Here is a 21,965-nt window from a genome sequence, read left to right as displayed (position 1 = left end):
ATTAACTTTTGGAATGACAAAACTTGTTGATTAATGAGAAATGGTTTTCAGTTTGTATAATTTAGATGAAATCCTCAAAGGAGAAGGGATAAGCAGCATCACATAATAGTCAAGTTAAGGAGGTTGCAGTATTCAGACTGCTGTAACTTCTTTGTTCGATGTCAGATCAGAGGGCAGCAAATTCTCTAGCTGTTGACCTTTCAGATGGTTTTCTTTGTTTCTGCATGTACAGTTCACATTTGTGAAGAAAGGTTGAAGGTGACAAATGTTACCATGGTGAATATGTGCAGGGAGTAAAACCTCACCTCTTTGGACATTCAATGTCATCAATGGTTTCTGGAAGAGGCACACCTTTGGTTTCAGGTAACAGAAGAACCAGTCCACCAGCCACAAACGCAAGAGCACCTGTGAGAGTGAACATTGACTTCACCAACCTGACACTGGAGCTAGAACATGCTCAACATCACTTTACAATGGCCAGGGGTGTCATGCATTTATTTTGAGGGGGCACCAGTGAAAGTCATGCTAAGATATGACCAACGGAAAACCCTTTTAATAGAGTTTCTGTGAGACCTGGGTTCTGCGATAATACCTTATTTGCTTTGTAATAAACAAAACATTTGACTGGAACATCCAATGAGGAAATGTTGGTCCAAGAGGGTCAAAGTTTGTCTGGTTAACATGAACCTACTAGCCCCTGTTTGTAGAACTACACCGTGCAGTGGGCAAAAATAATAAATAAATAAGGTGTATATCTATACATTAATCTATAATTAATCCAAATATATATATAATACATACAAACATACATACAGTGTATATATATATATATATATATATATATATATATATATATATATACACACACACACACACATATAAATGTATATATATATATATATATATATTGTTTTTTTGTTTTTGTTTTTTTTGGTCTGTTAAAAGCCTGACATTGACTGCTGCATTTGAAGGGATAGTTAAACCAATTTTTTAATTGTTTTAAGTTGTCCTTCTCAAGTTGTTCTAATCCTGTTGAACACAAAAGAAGACATTTTGAAGAATGTTTTGTGACCAAACAGTTTCTGGTCCAACTTTTTTTTTTTTTACACACTATGGAAATCAATGTGGACCTGCAACCCTTTGGTTACCAACATTCTTCAAAATATCTCCTTTTGTGTTCAACAGAACAAAGAAACTCATCCATGTTTAAAACAAATTGAGTGGGAGTAAATGATGACAAAATTTTCATATTTGGGTGAACTGTCCCTTCAACGTCTCACCTCAATAGTTTCTAGTGAAGTGTTTGGGACGGTGTGTGTTAATCAGCCATTCAGCGGTCAGGATGTAATTTTCCTGCATCTTTTACTTACATTCAGTGCTCTACCTAACACAAACAACTCAGTCTGATTGTATGTGAAATAAACATAACATCTGTTTTTGTACCGAAAATGATAAGAGGTAGTTCTAGCCAGATGACAGAGAGCCTGTAGAGCAGGAAGGGCGCTATAATCCCTCCAATGTCACACATTGTGGAACAGACCGATACACCCAGATTTCTGCATCAAACAATGTCATATACAGTAGCATTATTGACCAACCTGACCACAAACAAAATTCTAGAAATGATATACCGATTATTCACATGTTATATACTACATGCAGTGCATACTGAAAGATAAATGCGGTCCATCTGCAATATAACTCACCTGATAACAGTGGGATACAGTTCAGTATTCACAAACACTACCATTTCGAAAGCCATCGTGATGCCCAGCCTTCCAACACAAGCAACAGCGCTTTTTAACCAGAACATACCTGTAGAAGATACAAAATTTAAAGTAAGCATACATATATCACCCTTTTTCAGTCAACTTTAATTACAACCACAAATGGTATCTCACTGTCCGGGATGAATGCTGTGATTAAGCAAGCCGCTCCTGCCACGATATTCGCAGCTGCAAAAGGAAGCCGCCGTCCGATCCGCTCAATAGTGAGAAGGATGAGGAAAGCTGCTGGCAATTCCACGATTCCAGATATGAGGAAGTCCACATACACGTTTCCTCCGAGGAGTCCCAGCCTCATAATAAGACCCTGGTAAACCACAGCACTGGTGAACCTACAACATGAGGTTACAGATAAATGTTCGCCCTAATGCACTTAATGTGGTGTTTAGGATCTGACGTACCAGTTGAAACTAAGGATGAACGTGTATCTTCTCAATTTGGAAGTCTTGAACAGATCCATGAAAGAAGCAGCTGAGACAGACTCTGTGTTTTCACCTGCCAGTGTCTGATGGATGAATTTGGGCATTTAAGAGACATTTGGGCATTTGGTATTAAATTTATGCTCCTCATCTATGTGCATGTGTTGTACCTCAATATTCTTGGACAGCGTTTTCTTGTTCTCTTTGGCTATCATTTTTGTGATCTCCAGTGCTTCGGTTCTCTTGTTTTGGCTGAGGAGCCATCTTGGTGATTCGGGGATAAACCTGAAAAAGTATATTTAAATAATGCAACATGGCTACACCTATCTAACATAGTGTAACACAAAAATATTTAACTACACGTATACAGTATCCTAAATGAAAACCCTGCTTGAGATTGTTCTTTATGTCCATCCAGAAACCAGCCATGTCATTACAGTTTGGAGAGAATAATAATAATAATGCTAAAATGTTACAGTAAGATGTTCATCTGTTAAAGAGCACATCGTTTGGAAATTTGCATTTGAACCAAATGCTCAAAAAATACATTTTCAGATGAAAATGCACGTCAAATAGATACACTACTGTTTAAAAGTTTGGGTTGGTACGATTTTTAAAAAATGTTTTAGAAAGAAGTTTCTTATGCTCACCAAGGGTGCATTTACATTACAGTAAAAACAGTAATATTTTTAAATATTATTACAATCTAAAATGACTGTTTTCCATTTTAATTTATTTAAAAATGTAATTCATTTCTATGATGTCAAAGCTGAATTTTCAGCATCATTACTCTTCAGTGTCACCTTCAGAAATCATTCTAATATGCTAATTTGCAGCTCAAGAAACATTTATTCTTATTTTCAATGTTGTGCTGCTTAATATTTTTGTGGAAACCAAAAGAACAGCGTTTATTTAAAACATAAATCACATTATAAATGTCTTTACTGTCGCTTTTGATCAATTTAATGAGTCCTTGCTGAATAAAATTATTCAATTCTTGTCCAAAAAATTTTACTGACTTTTTAACTTTTTTAATGTTACCCAAACTTTTGAATGGTAGTGTATCTTGAAGATATACATGTACTATAAAAAGTATTGGGTAAAATACAACAGTGCTTGTATCATAGTTTATATTTAATCTGGAATATTCTTTCAAGTTTTATAAAGGTGGGTTGGTGAAGATTATAAAAGGACACAATATTTCAATACAAATTTGCACACAAACAAGTTAATAAATCTGGAAAACTCAATCAATTAAGTGCAGCCTTCCGAAGACTCTACCTGTATTGCAGATAATGCACAGGCCCTTACCAATAGTAAGTCAGGAAGAAGATGTAAGGTACGGTGAAGACCACTTGCAGCCAGCGCCAGTTTGGTATGAGGTAGGCTAAGAGAGGAAGGACGAGAAGGCCCATGCTGAAGAACATCTGATAGGTTACTCCCACCGTTCTCCTGTAGTCCACCCCAACCAGCTCCGTGACTGCAGCCAGGAAAAATGAGGATATCAAGAATCCAAATAATGCGGTAAACATTTCAATCAAGAACACTGAGGCTGGACTGACTGACCCGATCATTGCTAGACCATAACTATGAAAGTACAATTAGCTGCACACAGAAACGTATTTAATTTAAGTGTGATTAAATAAGTGAAAAATGTTTAGTTAGGCTACTTAGCACGTATCCAACCATCCAGCCGCCCTTCACTCCGAAGCCAAAGAGAACTCGGAACACCAGCAGGGCGATGTAATTCGGAGACGTGGCCACCAGAATCCCTGTTACTGCGATGAAGAAGTTGGTCATCAGGAAACTCTTCATTCTGCCATATCTGAAAGAAAACGGACACACAATTCACAATTGGATGGTTACTGAAACATTCATGTTGACATGGCAAAATAATAATAATTTGGTTTTTATTTTGTCTAGGCTAGCCTACTGCTTGATAACATTTACTCTACCGTTCAAACGTTTGGGGTTGGTAAGACAAGTCTCTAAAGCTCACCAAGGCTGCATTTATTTGTAAAAAAAAAATTGTATTGTGAAATATTATTACAATTCTTTTAAAATAATTTTTAATATGGCTATTTATTCCTGTGATGGCAACGCTACATTTTCAGCATCGTTACTGCAGTCTTCAGTGTCACATGATCCTTTAGAAATCATTCTCTGATTTGCTAAATCAGCATATTAGCTAACCCCTCAAGAAACATTTCTTATTATTATCAATGCTTCGCTGCTTGATATTATCATTATTTTATTATAATATTTTTGTGGGACTGTGACACATTTGTTTTTTGCAGGATTCTTTAATGAATAGAAAGTTCAAAAGAACAGCATTTATTTCAAATATTTGTTGTGGCATTATCAATGTCTTTAATATCACTTTTAATCAATATAATCCATCTTGCAGAATAAAAGAATTAATTTACTGATCCAAACATGTATGATTGCATTGAATAATTATTATTTTTTTTAAAGATGTCTTCTTTTCCTCTAAAACATAAAAAAAATAATCCCCCAAAAACATGATAAATTTACTTGAGAATCAACACAGCATACCATTACCAATGCTCACGCTCATAATGGATTCTGATTGGCTGTCAATGTTTTATCGTTCATCAGCTGGAAAAAAAAATTCGTTCTGAGAATGATTCCAACTAAATCGGTTATAGTTGTGGTGCAGATTCTGCTATTCTTTTAGAACGTCATTGTCATACGTCATCATGGTGTATGCCTTAGGGGGCCATTCACACAGAACGCGTTTTTCCATTCCATTGCATACTTTCCCATTGTTTTTCGCGCTAGATGGAAGTGTATAACCGCTGCGCTCGTGTCTTGTGTCTTCAGCAGTGTCTTGTTAAAACTGATTTTAACTTAACTTTAGAACGCAGTGTCATACGCAAGACGTTGCAAAAGACGCAAGACGCCAGTGCAACGGTTACACGTCAGTCTAGCGCGTGTTTACATAGAAAAACAATGGAAAATGCTGTGCGAACGGCCCCTAAGCCGGGGACACACTTAACGACTAGCTGTGAAGACTGTGAAGTGAACACGACTGAACGCAAGGTTCGGCAGGTTTTCGTAAGTATCAAATTACATTCATAAAGGGCCTTACAGTCGTTAAGTGTACCCCTGGTTTAAAGGGATACTTAACCGATTAGCAGAGCCGTCGCATAGACTGTGCGAACTGTGCAACCGCACAGGGCCTCGCGCCACTAGGGGGCCTCGCAATCCTAATGTTTTTATTAGGGCCCGAGCACCGATGGTGAGAGGACCCTATTGTTTTTGCTCCGTTTATTATTAGGGCCCGAGCACCGATGGTGAGAGGACCCTATTGTTTTTGCTCCGTTTATTATTAGGGCCCAAGCCCTGAAAGGGCGAAGGCCCTATTGTTTTCGGTAGGATTATTTATTATTATTATTATTCTTATTTTTCTGTCAACCTTTCGGGCACTTTTGAGACCCTTAACGTGCTCGAAAACTCTTGAAACTTTGCACACGGGTCAGAACCAGCGGCCATCAGGGCCGGGCTGAAGCTGGTACCCGGGCGTGGCAGGGGGGCTCGACAGCGCCCCCTTGAACGGGGTCCGAAAACTTGGTCCATAAATCAGACACGCTTGCATGTAATAATATGAAACTCGGTACACATATAGATCTCATCGGGCCGAACAACTTTCGTACTTTTACTTTTTACGCCAGCCCAACAGGAAGTCGGCTATTATGGGTTGTTTTGAAACGCATGCTGTGGAATTTAATGTACTCCTCCTAGAGAATTCATCCAATCGCCTCCAAACTCGGTCAGCATGAAGTCAAGACATTGAGGATGCTAAATTGCGGACGGATTTTTGATATCTCGAACGGTTTGGCCATGGCGAGGACACAAATTTATGGCGAGAAAAGAGAAACACGAAGTGTTATAACTTCTGCACACATTAACTGATCTTGATGAAACTTCAGCAGTGTGTTAGTGGTAAGAGGCCGATCATATGGATGTAACTATTGTGAGTCAAAGTTATAGCGCCACCAACTGGTAGCAGGAAGTGTGTAACTTTCAAAATGATTTTGACAAAAGTGGGGGGGTTACTTTTACCCACAGTTACAAAAATCAGTACGCATATTGGTCTCATCGAGCCGGACAACTTTCTAATTTACAGTCATTAGATCTGAGCAACAGGAAGTCAGATATTTTGGTTTGAATGTGGATTTTTTGGATATGTCAGACTCTGAGTTTTTAGCTACTCCTCCTAAGTGGTTTATTTTATTCACACCAAACTTTTTCAACATGATAAAAATACATTAAAGATATATATATATATATATAAATATATATATATAAATATAGCTGCGAGCAGCGATGAAGGGCCAAAGCTGGGGGCACCGCCACCCCGGTGCCTTTAGGTAACTAAAGGCACCGGGGTTGCGCTGCCACCGGCTTGGGCCCGTAATCGCTGCTCGCAGCTATATTTATTCTTCTTCTCCAAAGTGAATCGCTTTTTAGAGGGCCTAAACATGCTCGAAAACTCATGAAACTTTGCACACGCTTCAGAAGTGGTGAAAATTTACGTGTGATATGGTTTTCAGAATTGGGGGGGGCAAATTCGGTAAATTATTGCCCCCACATTTTGCCCCGGCTCCTGGTTTCACGTACAGGTATGAAATTTGGTACATACATGTAATGACCCAATACCTACAGAAAAGTCTCTTGGAGCATAGCCCTAAACACAACAGGAAGTGAGCTATTTTGAACTTCCTCCTGGATTTTGGGCATTTTTCGTAATTTCCTGATGTTGTACTTTAACGAACTCCTCCTACAGATTTGATCTGATACTCTTCAAATTTGGTGAGTGTAATCTTAAGGCCTTTGTGACGTTAAATTGCGAAGATCTAGAGTTTTCGTCGAAGGGTGTGCCCTCGGCGGCCTGACAAACATCTATCTATAAATTACAGGAACGTCTGTCTGTCTGTCTGTCTGTGTGTGTGTGTGTCTGTTCCTCGCATATCTCTCGAACCGTTAGTCCGATTGATTTCAAACTCGACAGGTGTCTTGCCACGGGCACGAGTAAGTGCAGTGCCAAGTTTGACATTGTTTGGATGAGAAATGCAAAAGATATCGTTAAATATATCATTTTTAGAAGGTTGTGGTTTAAAAATAAACATTCTGACATTAGAGAGTTGTATCGGTCAAAGAAGCCCCAAGAAGGCTGTGGTTTAAAAATAAACATTCTGACATAAACACTCAGTCAGCTACACTGTTTACTTCTGAATATTATAGTTTGGTTCCCGAACGTGATAAATCCATCTATCTATAAATTACAGAAACGTCCGTCTGTCTGTCTGTGTGTTATTCGCATATCTCTCGAATGTGAGATAACCACTAAATGTGTGAAAACCACTATTTTCTGTTTCAAACTTTCACATAGCATCTTTAGGTTATAACAACATTGAAAATCAAAATCTGGATTTGAATTTTTTAAGATTTATTATAAAAACGGATTATTTTTTCACAAAAATGCAATAAATTCATGACTTTTTTTTTTTTTTTTTAAATGCTATTAATCCATTGAATCAATATAAAGTTATTTTTGATCATATTGCCATCGCAAGAAATATCTCCTGAACTTTTTTGACGGCGATCAGCTCACAAAAACTGATTTTGCACGGGCACTTTGCACTGCTCCCTGAATCGAGGTGCTTATTCATTTGTGGATGTAAACTGAATCTGTAAGTCAGCTATGCTGTTAGTGTTTACTTCTGAATATTATATTTCATTCTGGTGCGCTTAACGTTGTCGCTACTGTGTAATAGTAGCCTATGCTATTCACCAACTAAACATATCCTATTCAATGCGTTCACAGTCTCTTTCACGGGCATCATTTGTAGTTGCCTATTCACAAACTGTTTGCTCAAGCATAGCGTTTTCTCGGAGTTCACTGTGTGCTTTTTACCATGCACAAATAAAAATGTCACTGAACTTTTGCTGTGTAATTGTAACAATGAGCACACACCAAACCAACAATTACTAAAAACACACACAAAAACTGATTTTGCACGGGCATTTTTTGCACTAGTTCACCCAATTTCGGCCTTTTGGTGATATATGCATGATCAGATAAGTTCAATATTAATGTTGCTTGCAGTTCTGATGTTGCTAGGCAACCACAGACAGCCTGCAGTAACTCAGGCATACAATTTTCAATCTGCCACAAACTTCACATGTTTGATAAGAGTCCTGTCCTGAACACATGCCAATGCTCATTATGATTATAGCAATAGCACCACCTGCTGGTAGCAGGAAGTGTGGCAAATACAAAACGTGCTCGAAAAATCATGAAACTTTGCACACGCTTCAGAAGTGGTGACAATTTACGTGTGATGTGGTTTTAAAAATTGGGTGGGGCAAAATGGCTTACTTATTGCCCCTACATTTTGCCCCGGCTCGACGTTTCACGTACAGGTATGAAATTTGGTACACACATGTAAAGACCCAATACCTACAAAAAAGTCTCTTGGAGCATAGCCCTAAACACAACAGGAAGTCAGTTATTTTGAACTTCCTGTCAGATTTTGGGCAGTTTTTGCCATTTCCTGATGTTGTACTTTAACAAACTCCTACAGTTTTGATCTGATCCTCTTCAAATTTGGTGAGTGTAATCTTAAGGCCTTTCCTAAAGGTGCCGGGTGGCGGTGGCAGGGGTGCGAGGGCCCTTTTCATCGCTGCTTGCAGCTTTAATTAGGGCCCGAGCACCGATGGTGAGAGGACCCTATTGTTTTTGCTCCGTTTATTATTCTTCTTCTTCTCCAAAGTGAATCGCTTTTTAGAGGGCCTAAACATGCTCGAAAACTCATGAAACTTTGCACACGCTTCAGAAGTGGTGAAAATTTACGTGTGATATGGTTTTCAGAATTGGGGGGGGCAAATTCGGTAAATTATTGCCCCCACATTTTGCCCCGGCTCCTGGTTTCACGTACAGGTATGAAATTTGGTACATACATGTAATGACCCAATACCTACAGAAAAGTCTCTTGGAGCATAGCCCTAAACACAACAGGAAGTGAGCTATTTTGAACTTCCTCCTGGATTTTGGGCATTTTTCGTAATTTCCTGATGTTGTACTTTAACGAACTCCTCCTACAGATTTGATCTGATACTCTTCAAATTTGGTGAGTGTAATCTTAAGGCCTTTGTGACGTTAAATTGCGAAGATCTAGAGTTTTCGTCGAAGGGTGTGCCCTCGGCGGCCTGACAAACATCTATCTATAAATTACAGGAACGTCTGTCTGTCTGTCTGTCTGTGTGTGTGTGTGTCTGTTCCTCGCATATCTCTCGAACCGTTAGTCCGATTGATTTCAAACTCGACAGGTGTCTTGCCACGGGCACGAGTAAGTGCAGTGCCAAGTTTGACATTGTTTGGATGAGAAATGCAAAAGATATCGTTAAATATATCATTTTTAGAAGGTTGTGGTTTAAAAATAAACATTCTGACATTAGAGAGTTGTATCGGTCAAAGAAGCCCCAAGAAGGCTGTGGTTTAAAAATAAACATTCTGACATAAACACTCAGTCAGCTACACTGTTTACTTCTGAATATTATAGTTTGGTTCCCGAACGTGATAAATCCATCTATCTATAAATTACAGAAACGTCCGTCTGTCTGTCTGTGTGTTATTCGCATATCTCTCGAATGTGAGATAACCACTAAATGTGTGAAAACCACTATTTTCTGTTTCAAACTTTCACATAGCATCTTTAGGTTATAACAACATTGAAAATCAAAATCTGGATTTGAATTTTTTAAGATTTATTATAAAAACGGATTATTTTTTCACAAAAATGCAATAAATTCATGACTTTTTTTTTTTTTTTTTAAATGCTATTAATCCATTGAATCAATATAAAGTTATTTTTGATCATATTGCCATCGCAAGAAATATCTCCTGAACTTTTTTGACGGCGATCAGCTCACAAAAACTGATTTTGCACGGGCACTTTGCACTGCTCCCTGAATCGAGGTGCTTATTCATTTGTGGATGTAAACTGAATCTGTAAGTCAGCTATGCTGTTAGTGTTTACTTCTGAATATTATATTTCATTCTGGTGCGCTTAACGTTGTCGCTACTGTGTAATAGTAGCCTATGCTATTCACCAACTAAACATATCCTATTCAATGCGTTCACAGTCTCTTTCACGGGCATCATTTGTAGTTGCCTATTCACAAACTGTTTGCTCAAGCATAGCGTTTTCTCGGAGTTCACTGTGTGCTTTTTACCATGCACAAATAAAAATGTCACTGAACTTTTGCTGTGTAATTGTAACAATGAGCACACACCAAACCAACAATTACTAAAAACACACACAAAAACTGATTTTGCACGGGCATTTTTTGCACTAGTTCACCCAATTTCGGCCTTTTGGTGATATATGCATGATCAGATAAGTTCAATATTAATGTTGCTTGCAGTTCTGATGTTGCTAGGCAACCACAGACAGCCTGCAGTAACTCAGGCATACAATTTTCAATCTGCCACAAACTTCACATGTTTGATAAGAGTCCTGTCCTGAACACATGCCAATGCTCATTATGATTATAGCAATAGCACCACCTGCTGGTAGCAGGAAGTGTGGCAAATACAAAACGTGCTCGAAAAATCATGAAACTTTGCACACGCTTCAGAAGTGGTGACAATTTACGTGTGATGTGGTTTTAAAAATTGGGTGGGGCAAAATGGCTTACTTATTGCCCCTACATTTTGCCCCGGCTCGACGTTTCACGTACAGGTATGAAATTTGGTACACACATGTAAAGACCCAATACCTACAAAAAAGTCTCTTGGAGCATAGCCCTAAACACAACAGGAAGTCAGTTATTTTGAACTTCCTGTCAGATTTTGGGCAGTTTTTGCCATTTCCTGATGTTGTACTTTAACAAACTCCTACAGTTTTGATCTGATCCTCTTCAAATTTGGTGAGTGTAATCTTAAGGCCTTTCCTAAAGGTGCCGGGTGGCGGTGGCAGGGGTGCGAGGGCCCTTTTCATCGCTGCTTGCAGCTTTAATTAGGGCCCGAGCACCGATGGTGAGAGGACCCTATTGTTTTTGCTCCGTTTATTATTATTCTTCTTCTCCAAAGTGAATCGCTTTTTAGAGGGCCTAAACATGCTCGAAAACTCATGAAACTTTGCACACGCTTCAGAAGTGGTGAAAATTTACGTGTGATATGGTTTTCAGAATTGTGGGGGGCAAATTCGGTAAATTATTGCCCCCACATTTTGCCCCGGCTCCTGGTTTCACGTACAGGTATGAAATTTGGTACATACATGTAATGACCCAATACCTACAGAAAAGTCTCTTGGAGCATAGCCCTAAACACAACAGGAAGTGAGCTATTTTGAACTTCCTCCTGGATTTTGGGCATTTTTCGTAATTTCCTGATGTTGTACTTTAACGAACTCCTCCTACAGATTTGATCTGATACTCTTCAAATTTGGTGAGTGTAATCTTAAGGCCTTTGTGACGTTAAATTGCGAAGATCTAGAGTTTTCGTCGAAGGGTGTGCCCTCGGCGGCCTGACAAACATCTATCTATAAATTACAGGAACGTCTGTCTGTCTGTCTGTCTGTGTGTGTGTGTGTCTGTTCCTCGCATATCTCTCGAACCGTTAGTCCGATTGATTTCAAACTCGACAGGTGTCTTGCCACGGGCACGAGTAAGTGCAGTGCCAAGTTTGACATTGTTTGGATGAGAAATGCAAAAGATATCGTTAAATATATCATTTTTAGAAGGTTGTGGTTTAAAAATAAACATTCTGACATTAGAGAGTTGTATCGGTCAAAGAAGCCCCAAGAAGGCTGTGGTTTAAAAATAAACATTCTGACATAAACACTCAGTCAGCTACACTGTTTACTTCTGAATATTATAGTTTGGTTCCCGAACGTGATAAATCCATCTATCTATAAATTACAGAAACGTCCGTCTGTCTGTCTGTGTGTTATTCGCATATCTCTCGAATGTGAGATAACCACTAAATGTGTGAAAACCACTATTTTCTGTTTCAAACTTTCACATAGCATCTTTAGGTTATAACAACATTGAAAATCAAAATCTGGATTTGAATTTTTTAAGATTTATTATAAAAACGGATTATTTTTTCCCAAAAATGCAATAAATTCATGACTTTTTTTTTTTTTTTTTAAATGCTATTAATCCATTGAATCAATATAAAGTTATTTTTGATCATATTGCCATCGCAAGAAATATCTCCTGAACTTTTTTGACGGCGATCAGCTCACAAAAACTGATTTTGCACGGGCACTTTGCACTGCTCCCTGAATCGAGGTGCTTATTCATTTGTGGATGTAAACTGAATCTGTAAGTCAGCTATGCTGTTAGTGTTTACTTCTGAATATTATATTTCATTCTGGTGCGCTTAACGTTGTCGCTACTGTGTAATAGTAGCCTATGCTATTCACCAACTAAACATATCCTATTCAATGCGTTCACAGTCTCTTTCACGGGCATCATTTGTAGTTGCCTATTCACAAACTGTTTGCTCAAGCATAGCGTTTTCTCGGAGTTCACTGTGTGCTTTTTACCATGCACAAATAAAAATGTCACTGAACTTTTGCTGTGTAATTGTAACAATGAGCACACACCAAACCAACAATTACTAAAAACACACACAAAAACTGATTTTGCACGGGCATTTTTTGCACTAGTTCACCCAATTTCGGCCTTTTGGTGATATATGCATGATCAGATAAGTTCAATATTAATGTTGCTTGCAGTTCTGATGTTGCTAGGCAACCACAGACAGCCTGCAGTAACTCAGGCATACAATTTTCAATCTGCCACAAACTTCACATGTTTGATAAGAGTCCTGTCCTGAACACATGCCAATGCTCATTATGATTATAGCAATAGCACCACCTGCTGGTAGCAGGAAGTGTGGCAAATACAAAACGTGCTCGAAAAATCATGAAACTTTGCACACGCTTCAGAAGTGGTGACAATTTACGTGTGATGTGGTTTTAAAAATTGGGTGGGGCAAAATGGCTTACTTATTGCCCCTACATTTTGCCCCGGCTCGACGTTTCACGTACAGGTATGAAATTTGGTACACACATGTAAAGACCCAATACCTACAAAAAAGTCTCTTGGAGCATAGCCCTAAACACAACAGGAAGTCAGTTATTTTGAACTTCCTGTCAGATTTTGGGCAGTTTTTGCCATTTCCTGATGTTGTACTTTAACAAACTCCTACAGTTTTGATCTGATCCTCTTCAAATTTGGTGAGTGTAATCTTAAGGCCTTTCCTAAAGGTGCCGGGTGGCGGTGGCAGGGGTGCGAGGGCCCTTTTCATCGCTGCTTGCAGCTTTAATTAGGGCCCGAGCACCGATGGTGAGAGGACCCTATTGTTTTTGCTCCGTTTATTAGGGCCCGAGCACCGATGGTGAGAGGACCCTATTGTTTTTGCTCCGTTTATTATTATTATTATTATTCTTCTCCAAAGTGAATCGCTTTTTAGAGGGCCTAAACATGCTCGAAAACTCATGAAACTTTGCACACGCTTCAGAAGTGGTGAAAATTTACGTGTGATATGGTTTTCAAAATTGGGGGGGGCAAATTCGGTAAATTATTGCCCCCACATTTTGCCCCGGCTCCTGGTTTCACTTACAGGTATGAAATTTGGTACATACATGTAATGACCCAATACCTACAAAAAAGTCTCTTGGAGCATAGCCCTAAACACAACAGGAAGTGAGCTATTTTGAACTTCCTCCTAGATTTTGGGCATTTTTCGTAATTTCCTGATGTTGTACTTTAACAAACTCCTCCTACAGTTTTGATCTGATCCTCTTCAAATTTGGTGAGTGTAATCTGAAGGCCTTTGCAACGTTAAATTGCGAAGATCTTGAGTTTTCGTCGAAGGTTGTGCCCTCGGCGGCCTGACAAACGTTCACCCAATTTCGGCCTTTTGGTGATATATGCATGATCAGATAAGTTCAATAATAATGTTGCTTGCAGTTCCGATGTTGCTAGGCAACCACAGACAGCCTGCAGTAACTCAGCCATACATTTTTCAATCTGCCCCAAACTTCACATGTTTGATAAGAGTCCTGTCCTGAACACATGACCATGCTCATTATGGTTATAGCAATAGCGCCACCTGCTGGTAGCAGGAAGTGTGGCAAATACAAAACGTGCTCGAAAAATCATGAAACTTTGCACATGCTTCAGATGTGGTGAAAATTTACGTGTGATGTGGTTTTCAAAATTGGGTGGGGCAAAATGGCTTACTTATTGCCCCTATATTTTGCCCCGTCTCCTGGTTTCACGTACAGGTATGAAATTTGGTACATACATGTAAAGACCCAATACCTACAAAAAAGTCTCTTGGCGCGTAGCCCTAAACACAACAGGAAGTCAGCTATTTTGAACTTCCTCTCAGATTTTGGGCAGTTTTTGCCATTTCCTGATGTTGTACTTTAACAAACTCCTCCTACAGTTTTGATCTGATCCTCTTCAAATTTGGTGAGTGTAATCTTAAGGCATTTCCTAAAGGCGCCGGGTGGCGGCGGCAGGGGTGCGAGGGCCCTTTCATCGCTGCTTGCAGCTTTAATTATTATTCTTCTTCTCCAAAGTGAATCGCTTTTTAGAGGGCCTAAACATGCTCGAAAACTCATGAAACTTTGCACACGCTTCAGAAGTGGTGAAAATTTACGTGTGATATGGTTTTCAGAATTGGGGGGGGCAAATTCGGTAAATTATTGCCCCCACATTTTGCCCCGGCTCCTGGTTTCACGTACAGGTATGAAATTTGGTACATACATGTAATGACCCAATACCTACAGAAAAGTCTCTTGGAGCATAGCCCTAAACACAACAGGAAGTGAGCTATTTTGAACTTCCTCCTGGATTTTGGGCATTTTTCGTAATTTCCTGATGTTGTACTTTAACGAACTCCTCCTACAGATTTGATCCGATACTCTTCAAATTTGGTGAGTGTAATCTTAAGGCCTTTGTGACGTTAAATTGCGAAGATCTAGAGTTTTCGTCGAAGGGTGTGCCCTCGGCGGCCTGACAAACATCTATCTATAAATTACAGGAACGTCTGTCTGTCTGTCTGTCTGTGTGTGTGTGTGTCTGTTCCTCGCATATCTCTCGAACCGTTAGTCCGATTGATTTCAAACTCGACAGGTGTCTCGCCACGGGCACGAGTAAGTGCAGTGCCAAGTTTGACATTGTTTGGATGAGAAATGCAAAAGATATCGTTAAATATATCATTTTTAGAAGGTTGTGGTTTAAAAATAAACATTCTGACATTAGAGAGTTGTATCGGTCAAAGAAGCCCCAAGAAGGCTGTGGTTTAAAAATAAACATTCTGACATAAACACTCAGTCAGCTACACTGTTTACTTCTGAATATTATAGTTTGGTTCCCGAACGTGATAAATCCATCTATCTATAAATTACAGAAACGTCCGTCTGTCTGTCTGTGTGTTATTCGCATATCTCTCGAATGTGAGATAACCACTAAATGTGTGAAAACCACTATTTTCTGTTTCAAACTTTCACATAGAATCTTTAGGTTATAACAACATTGAAAATCAAAATCTGGATTTGAATTTTTTAAGATTTATTATAAAAACGGATTATTTTTTCCCAAAAATGCAATAAATTCATGACTTTTTTTTTTTTTTTCAAAATGCTATTAATCCATTGAATCAATATAAAGTTATTTTTGATCATATTGCCATCGCAAGAAATATCTCCTGAACTTTTTTGACGGCGATCAGCTCACAAAAACTGATTTTGCACGGGCACTTTGCACTGCTCCCTGAATCGAGGTGCTTATTCATTTGTGGATGTAAACTGAATCTGTATGTCAGCTATGCTGTTAGTGTTTACTTCTGAATATTATATTTCATTCTGGTGCGCTTAACGTTGTCGCTACTGTGTAATAATAGCCTATGCTATTCACCAACTAAACATATCCTATTCAATGCGTTCACAGTCTCTTTCACGGGCATCATTTGTAGTTGCCTATTCACAAACTGTTTGCTCAAGCATAGCGTTTTCTCGGAGTTCACTGTGTGCTTTTTACCATGCACAAATAAAAATGTCACTGAACTTTTGCTGTGTAATTGTAACAATGAGCACACACCAAACCAACAATTACTAAAAACACACACAAAAACTGATTTTGCACGGGCATTTTTTGCACTAGTTCACCCAATTTCGGCCTTTTGGTGATATATGCATGATCAGATAAGTTCAATATTAATGTTGCTTGCAGTTCTGATGTTGCTAGGCAACCACAGACAGCCTGCAGTAACTCAGGCATACAATTTTCAATCTGCCACAAACTTCACATGTTTGATAAGACTCCTGTCCTGAACACATGCCAATGCTCATTATGATTATAGCAATAGCACCACCTGCTGGTAGCAGGAAGTGTGGCAAATACAAAACGTGCTCGAAAAATCATGAAACTTTGCACACGCTTCAGAAGTGGTGACAATTTACGTGTGATGTGGTTTTAAAAATTGGGTGGGGCAAAATGGCTTACTTATTGCCCCTACATTTTGCCCCGGCTCGACGTTTCACGTACAGGTATGAAATTTGGTACACACATGTAAAGACCCAATACCTACAAAAAAGTCTCTTGGAGCATAGCCCTAAACACAACAGGAAGTCAGTTATTTTGAACTTCCTGTCAGATTTTGGGCAGTTTTTGCCATTTCCTGATGTTGTACTTTAACAAACTCCTCCTACAGTTTTGATCTGATCCTCTTCAAATTTGGTGAGTGTAATCTTAAGGCCTTTCCTAAAGGTGCCGGGTGGCGGTGGCAGGGGTGCGAGGGCCCTTTTCATCGCTGCTTGCAGCTTTAATTATTATTATTATTCTTCTCCAAAGTGAATCACTTTTTAGAGGGCCTAAACATGCTCGAAAACTCATGAAACTTTGCACACGCTTCAGAAGTGGTGAAAATTTACGTGTGATATGGTTTTCAAAATTGGGTGGGGCAAATTCGGTAAATTATTGCCCCCACATTTTGCCCCGGCTCCTGGTTTCACGCACAGGTATGAAATTTGGTACATACATGTAATGACCCAATACCTACAAAAAAGTCTCTTGGAGCATAGCCCTAAACACAACAGGAAGTGAGCTATTTTGAACTTCCTCCTAGATTTTGGGCATTTTTCGTAATTTCCTGATGTTGTACTTTAACGAACTCCTCCTACAGTTTTGATCTGATCCTCTTCAAATTTGGTGAGTGTAATCTGAAGGCCTTTGCGACGTTAAATTGCGAAGATCTTGAGTTTTCGTCGAAGGGTGTGCCCTCGGCGGCCTGACAAACGTTCACCCAATTTCGGCCTTTTGGTGATATATGCATGATCAGATAAGTTCAATAATAATGTTGCTTGCAGTTCCGATGTTGCTAGGCAACCACAGACAGCCTGCAGTAACTCAGCCATACATTTTTCAATCTGCCCCAAACTTCACATGTTTGATAAGAGTCCTGTCCTGAACACATGACCATGCTCATTATGGTTATAGCAATAGCGCCACCTGCTGGTAGCAGGAAGTGTGGCAAATACAAAACGTGCTCGAAAAATCATGAAACTTTGCACACGCTTCAGATGTGGTGAAAATTTACGTGTGATGTGGTTTTCAAAATTGGGTGGGGCAAAATGGCTTACTTATTGCCCCTATATTTTGCCCCGGCTCCTGGTTTCACGTACAGGTATGAAATTTGGTACATACATGTAAAGACCCAATACCTACAAAAAAGTCTCTTGGCGCGTAGCCCTAAACACAACAGGAAGTCAGCTATTTTGAACTTCCTCTCAGATTTTGGGCAGTTTTTGCCATTTCCTGATGTTGTACTTTAACAAACTCCTCCTACAGTTTTGATCTGATCCTCTTCAAATTTGGTGAGTGTAATCTTAAGGCATTTCCTAAAGGCGCCGGGTGGCGGTGGCAGGGGTGCGAGGGCCCTTTCATCGCTGCTTGCAGCTTTAATTTATTTTTATTTTTATAATACATTAGTTATGTATGATTATGTATCAATGACATGTCTCTGTCAAAGTCACATGAAAAAAAAAAAAATCCAACAAATTAAGCTGGTTTTTCATTGTCACTATGTTATTAAGTAATGCGTCCTCACTGAAGACTGGAGAGGATTGTCAGCTGCAAGAGAACGCGACCGATTTTGCAAGCACGAATCAGGTTCTGAGAAAAAGAAAAAAAATTAAAATGAAGGTAGACTTTCACTGCGGGGATCGCTGGATAAATTTATCAGCACTTCCAGAGATGCGGTGGCAACAGCTAGCATCTGCATAACCCACGCCGACACTGAAAAAAAACATATATAAGTTGCACTGGACTATAAGTCGCATTTATTTAGAAAATTATTTCACAAAATTATTTCATTATTTTTCACAAAATTACGGGCGGGACAGTTCTCCGTTACGGACGTGAGCGCTCGGAAAGCGGAACTAAAATACTGCTTTAAAACTTTCACAGAGACCTCAAACAGAAAGCACAAAGCCTGTCTTTAAATTCGTTTTGTATTAATTGTATCTTCATTTTAATCAATGTTTCATCAACCAATTGCCTGGATTTAATAAGTAAGAAGTAATATAGTAGAAAATAGATAATCACAACACAGAGGCGCTGGCGCGTGAACTGGAGCTCGTCTCATAAATGAACCGAAACTCAGCATATAAGGTATTTCTCTCCGGCGCGTTCACTACTGCGAAGATCGCGAGTCAGCATCGTCAACTTCATCTTTGTAGCCGACACTAACACAAGAAACACTTGTTAATTAATAAACATTTAAAATGTCTCCTTGCTATATTTGACATATTCATAATCATTACTTTTGCCGGTTCTTTGTGACAGCTTTTAGGTGCTTTATCCAATTCTTCCTCCTTTACAAACACCACTACCGCCTTATTCATCCTCGACGCCGAAGAAATGTTTTCATATCCGATTAGTTCTCCAACCACCAGTTTTCGGTGCTGATGCATGGAGATTTTTTTTCTTTTTGGGGGCATTTAGTTTGTGTTCAGGCTTTCTCAGTTGTCTTTAGGTTAATGTTTCAGTTAACAGTTTTTCAGTTGTTTTCAGTTAATTTTTTCAGGGGTAGGCTACAGGAGCAGCATGTACTCTCGCAGCTGTAGACGGTAATGTTTTCTCTTGGTTCATGTCAGTCAGAATTAATTAATTTTGATATATAAGTCGCACCTGACTATAAGTCGCAGGACCAGCCAAACTATGAAAAAAAGTGTGACTTATAGTCCGGAAAATACGGTAGAACAGCTACGGCCTCGCATTTCAAGTTCGCACAGGGCCTCGCACCCCACTTGCGACGGCACTGCCGATTAGTATTAGGTTTTGTATCAGTAGAAACCCGGTAGTATTTTTCGAGTGACCGTGCTTCCGGCTCCCTCATGTCCCCCTGAGATGAGAGATTTCTGTATTGTGTGTCTGAAAAAAAAAAAAAACCTCTGATGAGGTTTTACGTCATTTTGCGTCATCGGAGGCTTTTTTGGCCAGAGGCGAGAGACTACAGCCAGTAGTAGGAGATAGTTCCGCATGTTTTCATCCCGCCCATAGATGGTGGGATGTCACGATAAAACGGCGTCTTTTCAGTTTCGAGTCAACTAGTAGCCTAGTTGTATCATTTCTTCCGATACTGCCCTCTGTAACCGGTAGGCGTGGCTTGGGAGTGGCCTCGTAGGGCAGTGAAGCAAGTGCATTCTGGGAGTTGTTGTCCTTCATCCACATGAGCAAAAAATACATTTTCTGGCTTTTCTCAGTCTAGAAGGCACCAACTTTTAAAATAATTTCACATTTCTACTTCATAAATGACCCAATTTAAATACACATTCAAATTTCCAGCAGTGAAATATACCTTTAAGACTTGTTTTCAGAGAATGTTGAGTCTTGAAACTAGTGCATTTTCCACTGACAGATTTCCCCCCGCACATTTTTAAATATAAACAAGCTGAAAACAAGTGAAAGAATCTGCCAGTGCAGAAAGACAAAACACACATAGGCTATTTTCAAGATAAAAGCTGTGAAACAAGTCTTAATATCCTATGCAGCTTAATTATGTTGCTTAGCAAGGAAAATGTATATAGTTTAAGGATAGTTAACTTTAGGTATTTAATTGTAGAAAAAAAAAAAGACCCATGTTATGGTTATAAAAAAAAAAAAGAAAAAAAAAAAAAGATAAAAAGTGTCTGTCATACTTGTCTGCCATGTATCCAATTGCAATGCTGCCCACTAAGAAACCAATACCGAGCGTGGCTTGGAACATGTCAGCATACCAGGCGTCTGCACACACTAGATCAAACTGCAACACACAGGTCTCATAAGACATTTTGTTCTATTCATGCACACAATTACTACCAAAAGAAAGTCTTGTTTTGTGTTCACCTCAGTGACAAACGACTGTCTTCCATTATAATCGTACTCCCAGCCGTCTGAACAATCCGTCGTGGCAGAGAGCTGGGCCTGGACAAAGTCACTTTCTGGATTGTCGCAGTCGAGACCGGTGGCGTTCCAGTCCATGTCGAACCTCTTACACTGACTGTACGTCACCCCTGCAGAGCTGTTCATCAGGGGTACAGTGGCCCTGCGTGCTTCTTGAAGGCTCCAGCCGCATCTCTCCCGGATCTCACTGACGCCCGGGTCACGGCACCAATGTTCCGGGGTGAAGCCCTGGAACACAATCCCCACATAGACGAAAGAAAACGGTATGGAGACCAAACTGAAAATGAGAAAAATTCGCATTTGGTACCGACCAAATGCGCCGGCCTCCTCTAAGATGTCATCGAAAGTGGCCATGGTCAATGTATGTCTAGCGGTGGAGGCGTCCACAGCTTTAGAAAGAGGTCTGCTAAGGGGAGGCACAGAGTATTTACCCACAGCTGGTTGACCAAAAGTCCAGAGGAGGTTGAAACTTGATATATTCGTGCTGTGACTGACCAATTACATGCTGAGATGGGACGGGGGCCACAAAGTTACAGTTTAACCCCATGACATCTGAAGCCCGTTATGCAATTTGTTACTGTATAATTTCTGTTCAGCAAGTGTTGTATGAAAACGGTTTAGTAAGTGTTAAGTAAACCTCTATTTTATTTTATCCCATTTCCAATGAGAAAAGTGGCACCTTTTTCACCCTAAAGCAACCTAATCTTGTTGGTCGTCAACTAAATTTGTCTAAATTTTAATAATTGAAATACAGTTAAATATTAGAGGAAAAAACTTCAAACAAACAATAGAAATGTTGCATTGTAAACTAAAAGCTAAAGCACTAAAATTACTAACTGAAAATAAACTAAATATTAATTTATAAAGAGTTAACCAAAATATCTACTCACCATTAGATGAAAACAAACTAATGTTAGAAATGTTGCAATGGCAATTAACTGAAATAGGTTTACGTAAATTAAAAGTAATATTTAAAAATAATATAAAAAAACAAAATAATAACATTAACCCAAAAGTTAAAATCAAAACTAAAAAAAATAAAAATATATGAAAACTGAAATAAAGCTGAAATAAATTGTAAACCGTATATCTACTCAATATTAGATGAAAAACAAACTAATATTAGAAATGTTGCAATGGCAATTAACTGAAATAAGTTTAAGCTAAATTAAGTTTAAGCACTAAAATTGCTGACTGAAAAAACTAAAATTGAACAAACTAAAACTGAAAAAGAAGACAAACCCCCCACAAATAGTATAACATA

The 21,965-nt window shown here is 39.1% G+C and overlaps 1 protein-coding gene across 1 annotated transcript; it reads right to left on the bottom strand.

Annotated features, from left to right (window-relative positions):
* Positions 1-10: 10 nt before the first annotated feature.
* On the bottom strand, positions 11-21,135 carry slc22a2 (solute carrier family 22 member 2). Its single transcript, XM_079887833.1, has 11 exons — positions 20,645-21,135; positions 20,458-20,561; positions 3,874-4,028; positions 3,515-3,683; positions 2,374-2,488; positions 2,186-2,289; positions 1,902-2,116; positions 1,707-1,815; positions 1,444-1,556; positions 306-405; positions 11-220 (listed from the first exon to the last, which is right to left on the bottom strand). Exons 1-11 carry the CDS (start codon positions 21,053-21,055, stop codon positions 133-135), a joined length of 1,683 nt encoding a protein of 560 aa, XP_079743959.1. The 5' UTR covers positions 21,056-21,135; the 3' UTR covers positions 11-132.
* Positions 21,136-21,965: the final 830 nt, after the last annotated feature.

This window comes from Squalius cephalus, assembly GCF_949319135.1.
Source record: "Squalius cephalus genome assembly, chromosome: 12".
Classification (NCBI taxonomy): Eukaryota; Metazoa; Chordata; class Actinopteri; order Cypriniformes; family Leuciscidae; genus Squalius; species Squalius cephalus.
This window is presented reverse-complemented; position numbering and strand designations above follow the sequence as displayed.

What these genes read in the sequence shown, in the direction of transcription:
- slc22a2 (XM_079887833.1), bottom strand. Translation starts at nt 21,055, where the DNA reads ATGGCCACTTTCGATGACATCTTAGAGGAGGCCGGCGCATTTGGTCGG. An exon ending in ATTGGATACATGGCAGACAA is followed by an intron (nt 4,029 to 20,457) that starts GTATGACAGACA and finishes GTTTTCTTTCAG; the next exon opens with ATATGGCAGAATGAAGAGTT. An exon ending in ACTACCTCTTATCATTTTCG is followed by an intron (nt 406 to 1,443) that starts GTACAAAAACAG and finishes TCACTCTCACAG; the next exon opens with GTGCTCTTGCGTTTGTGGCT.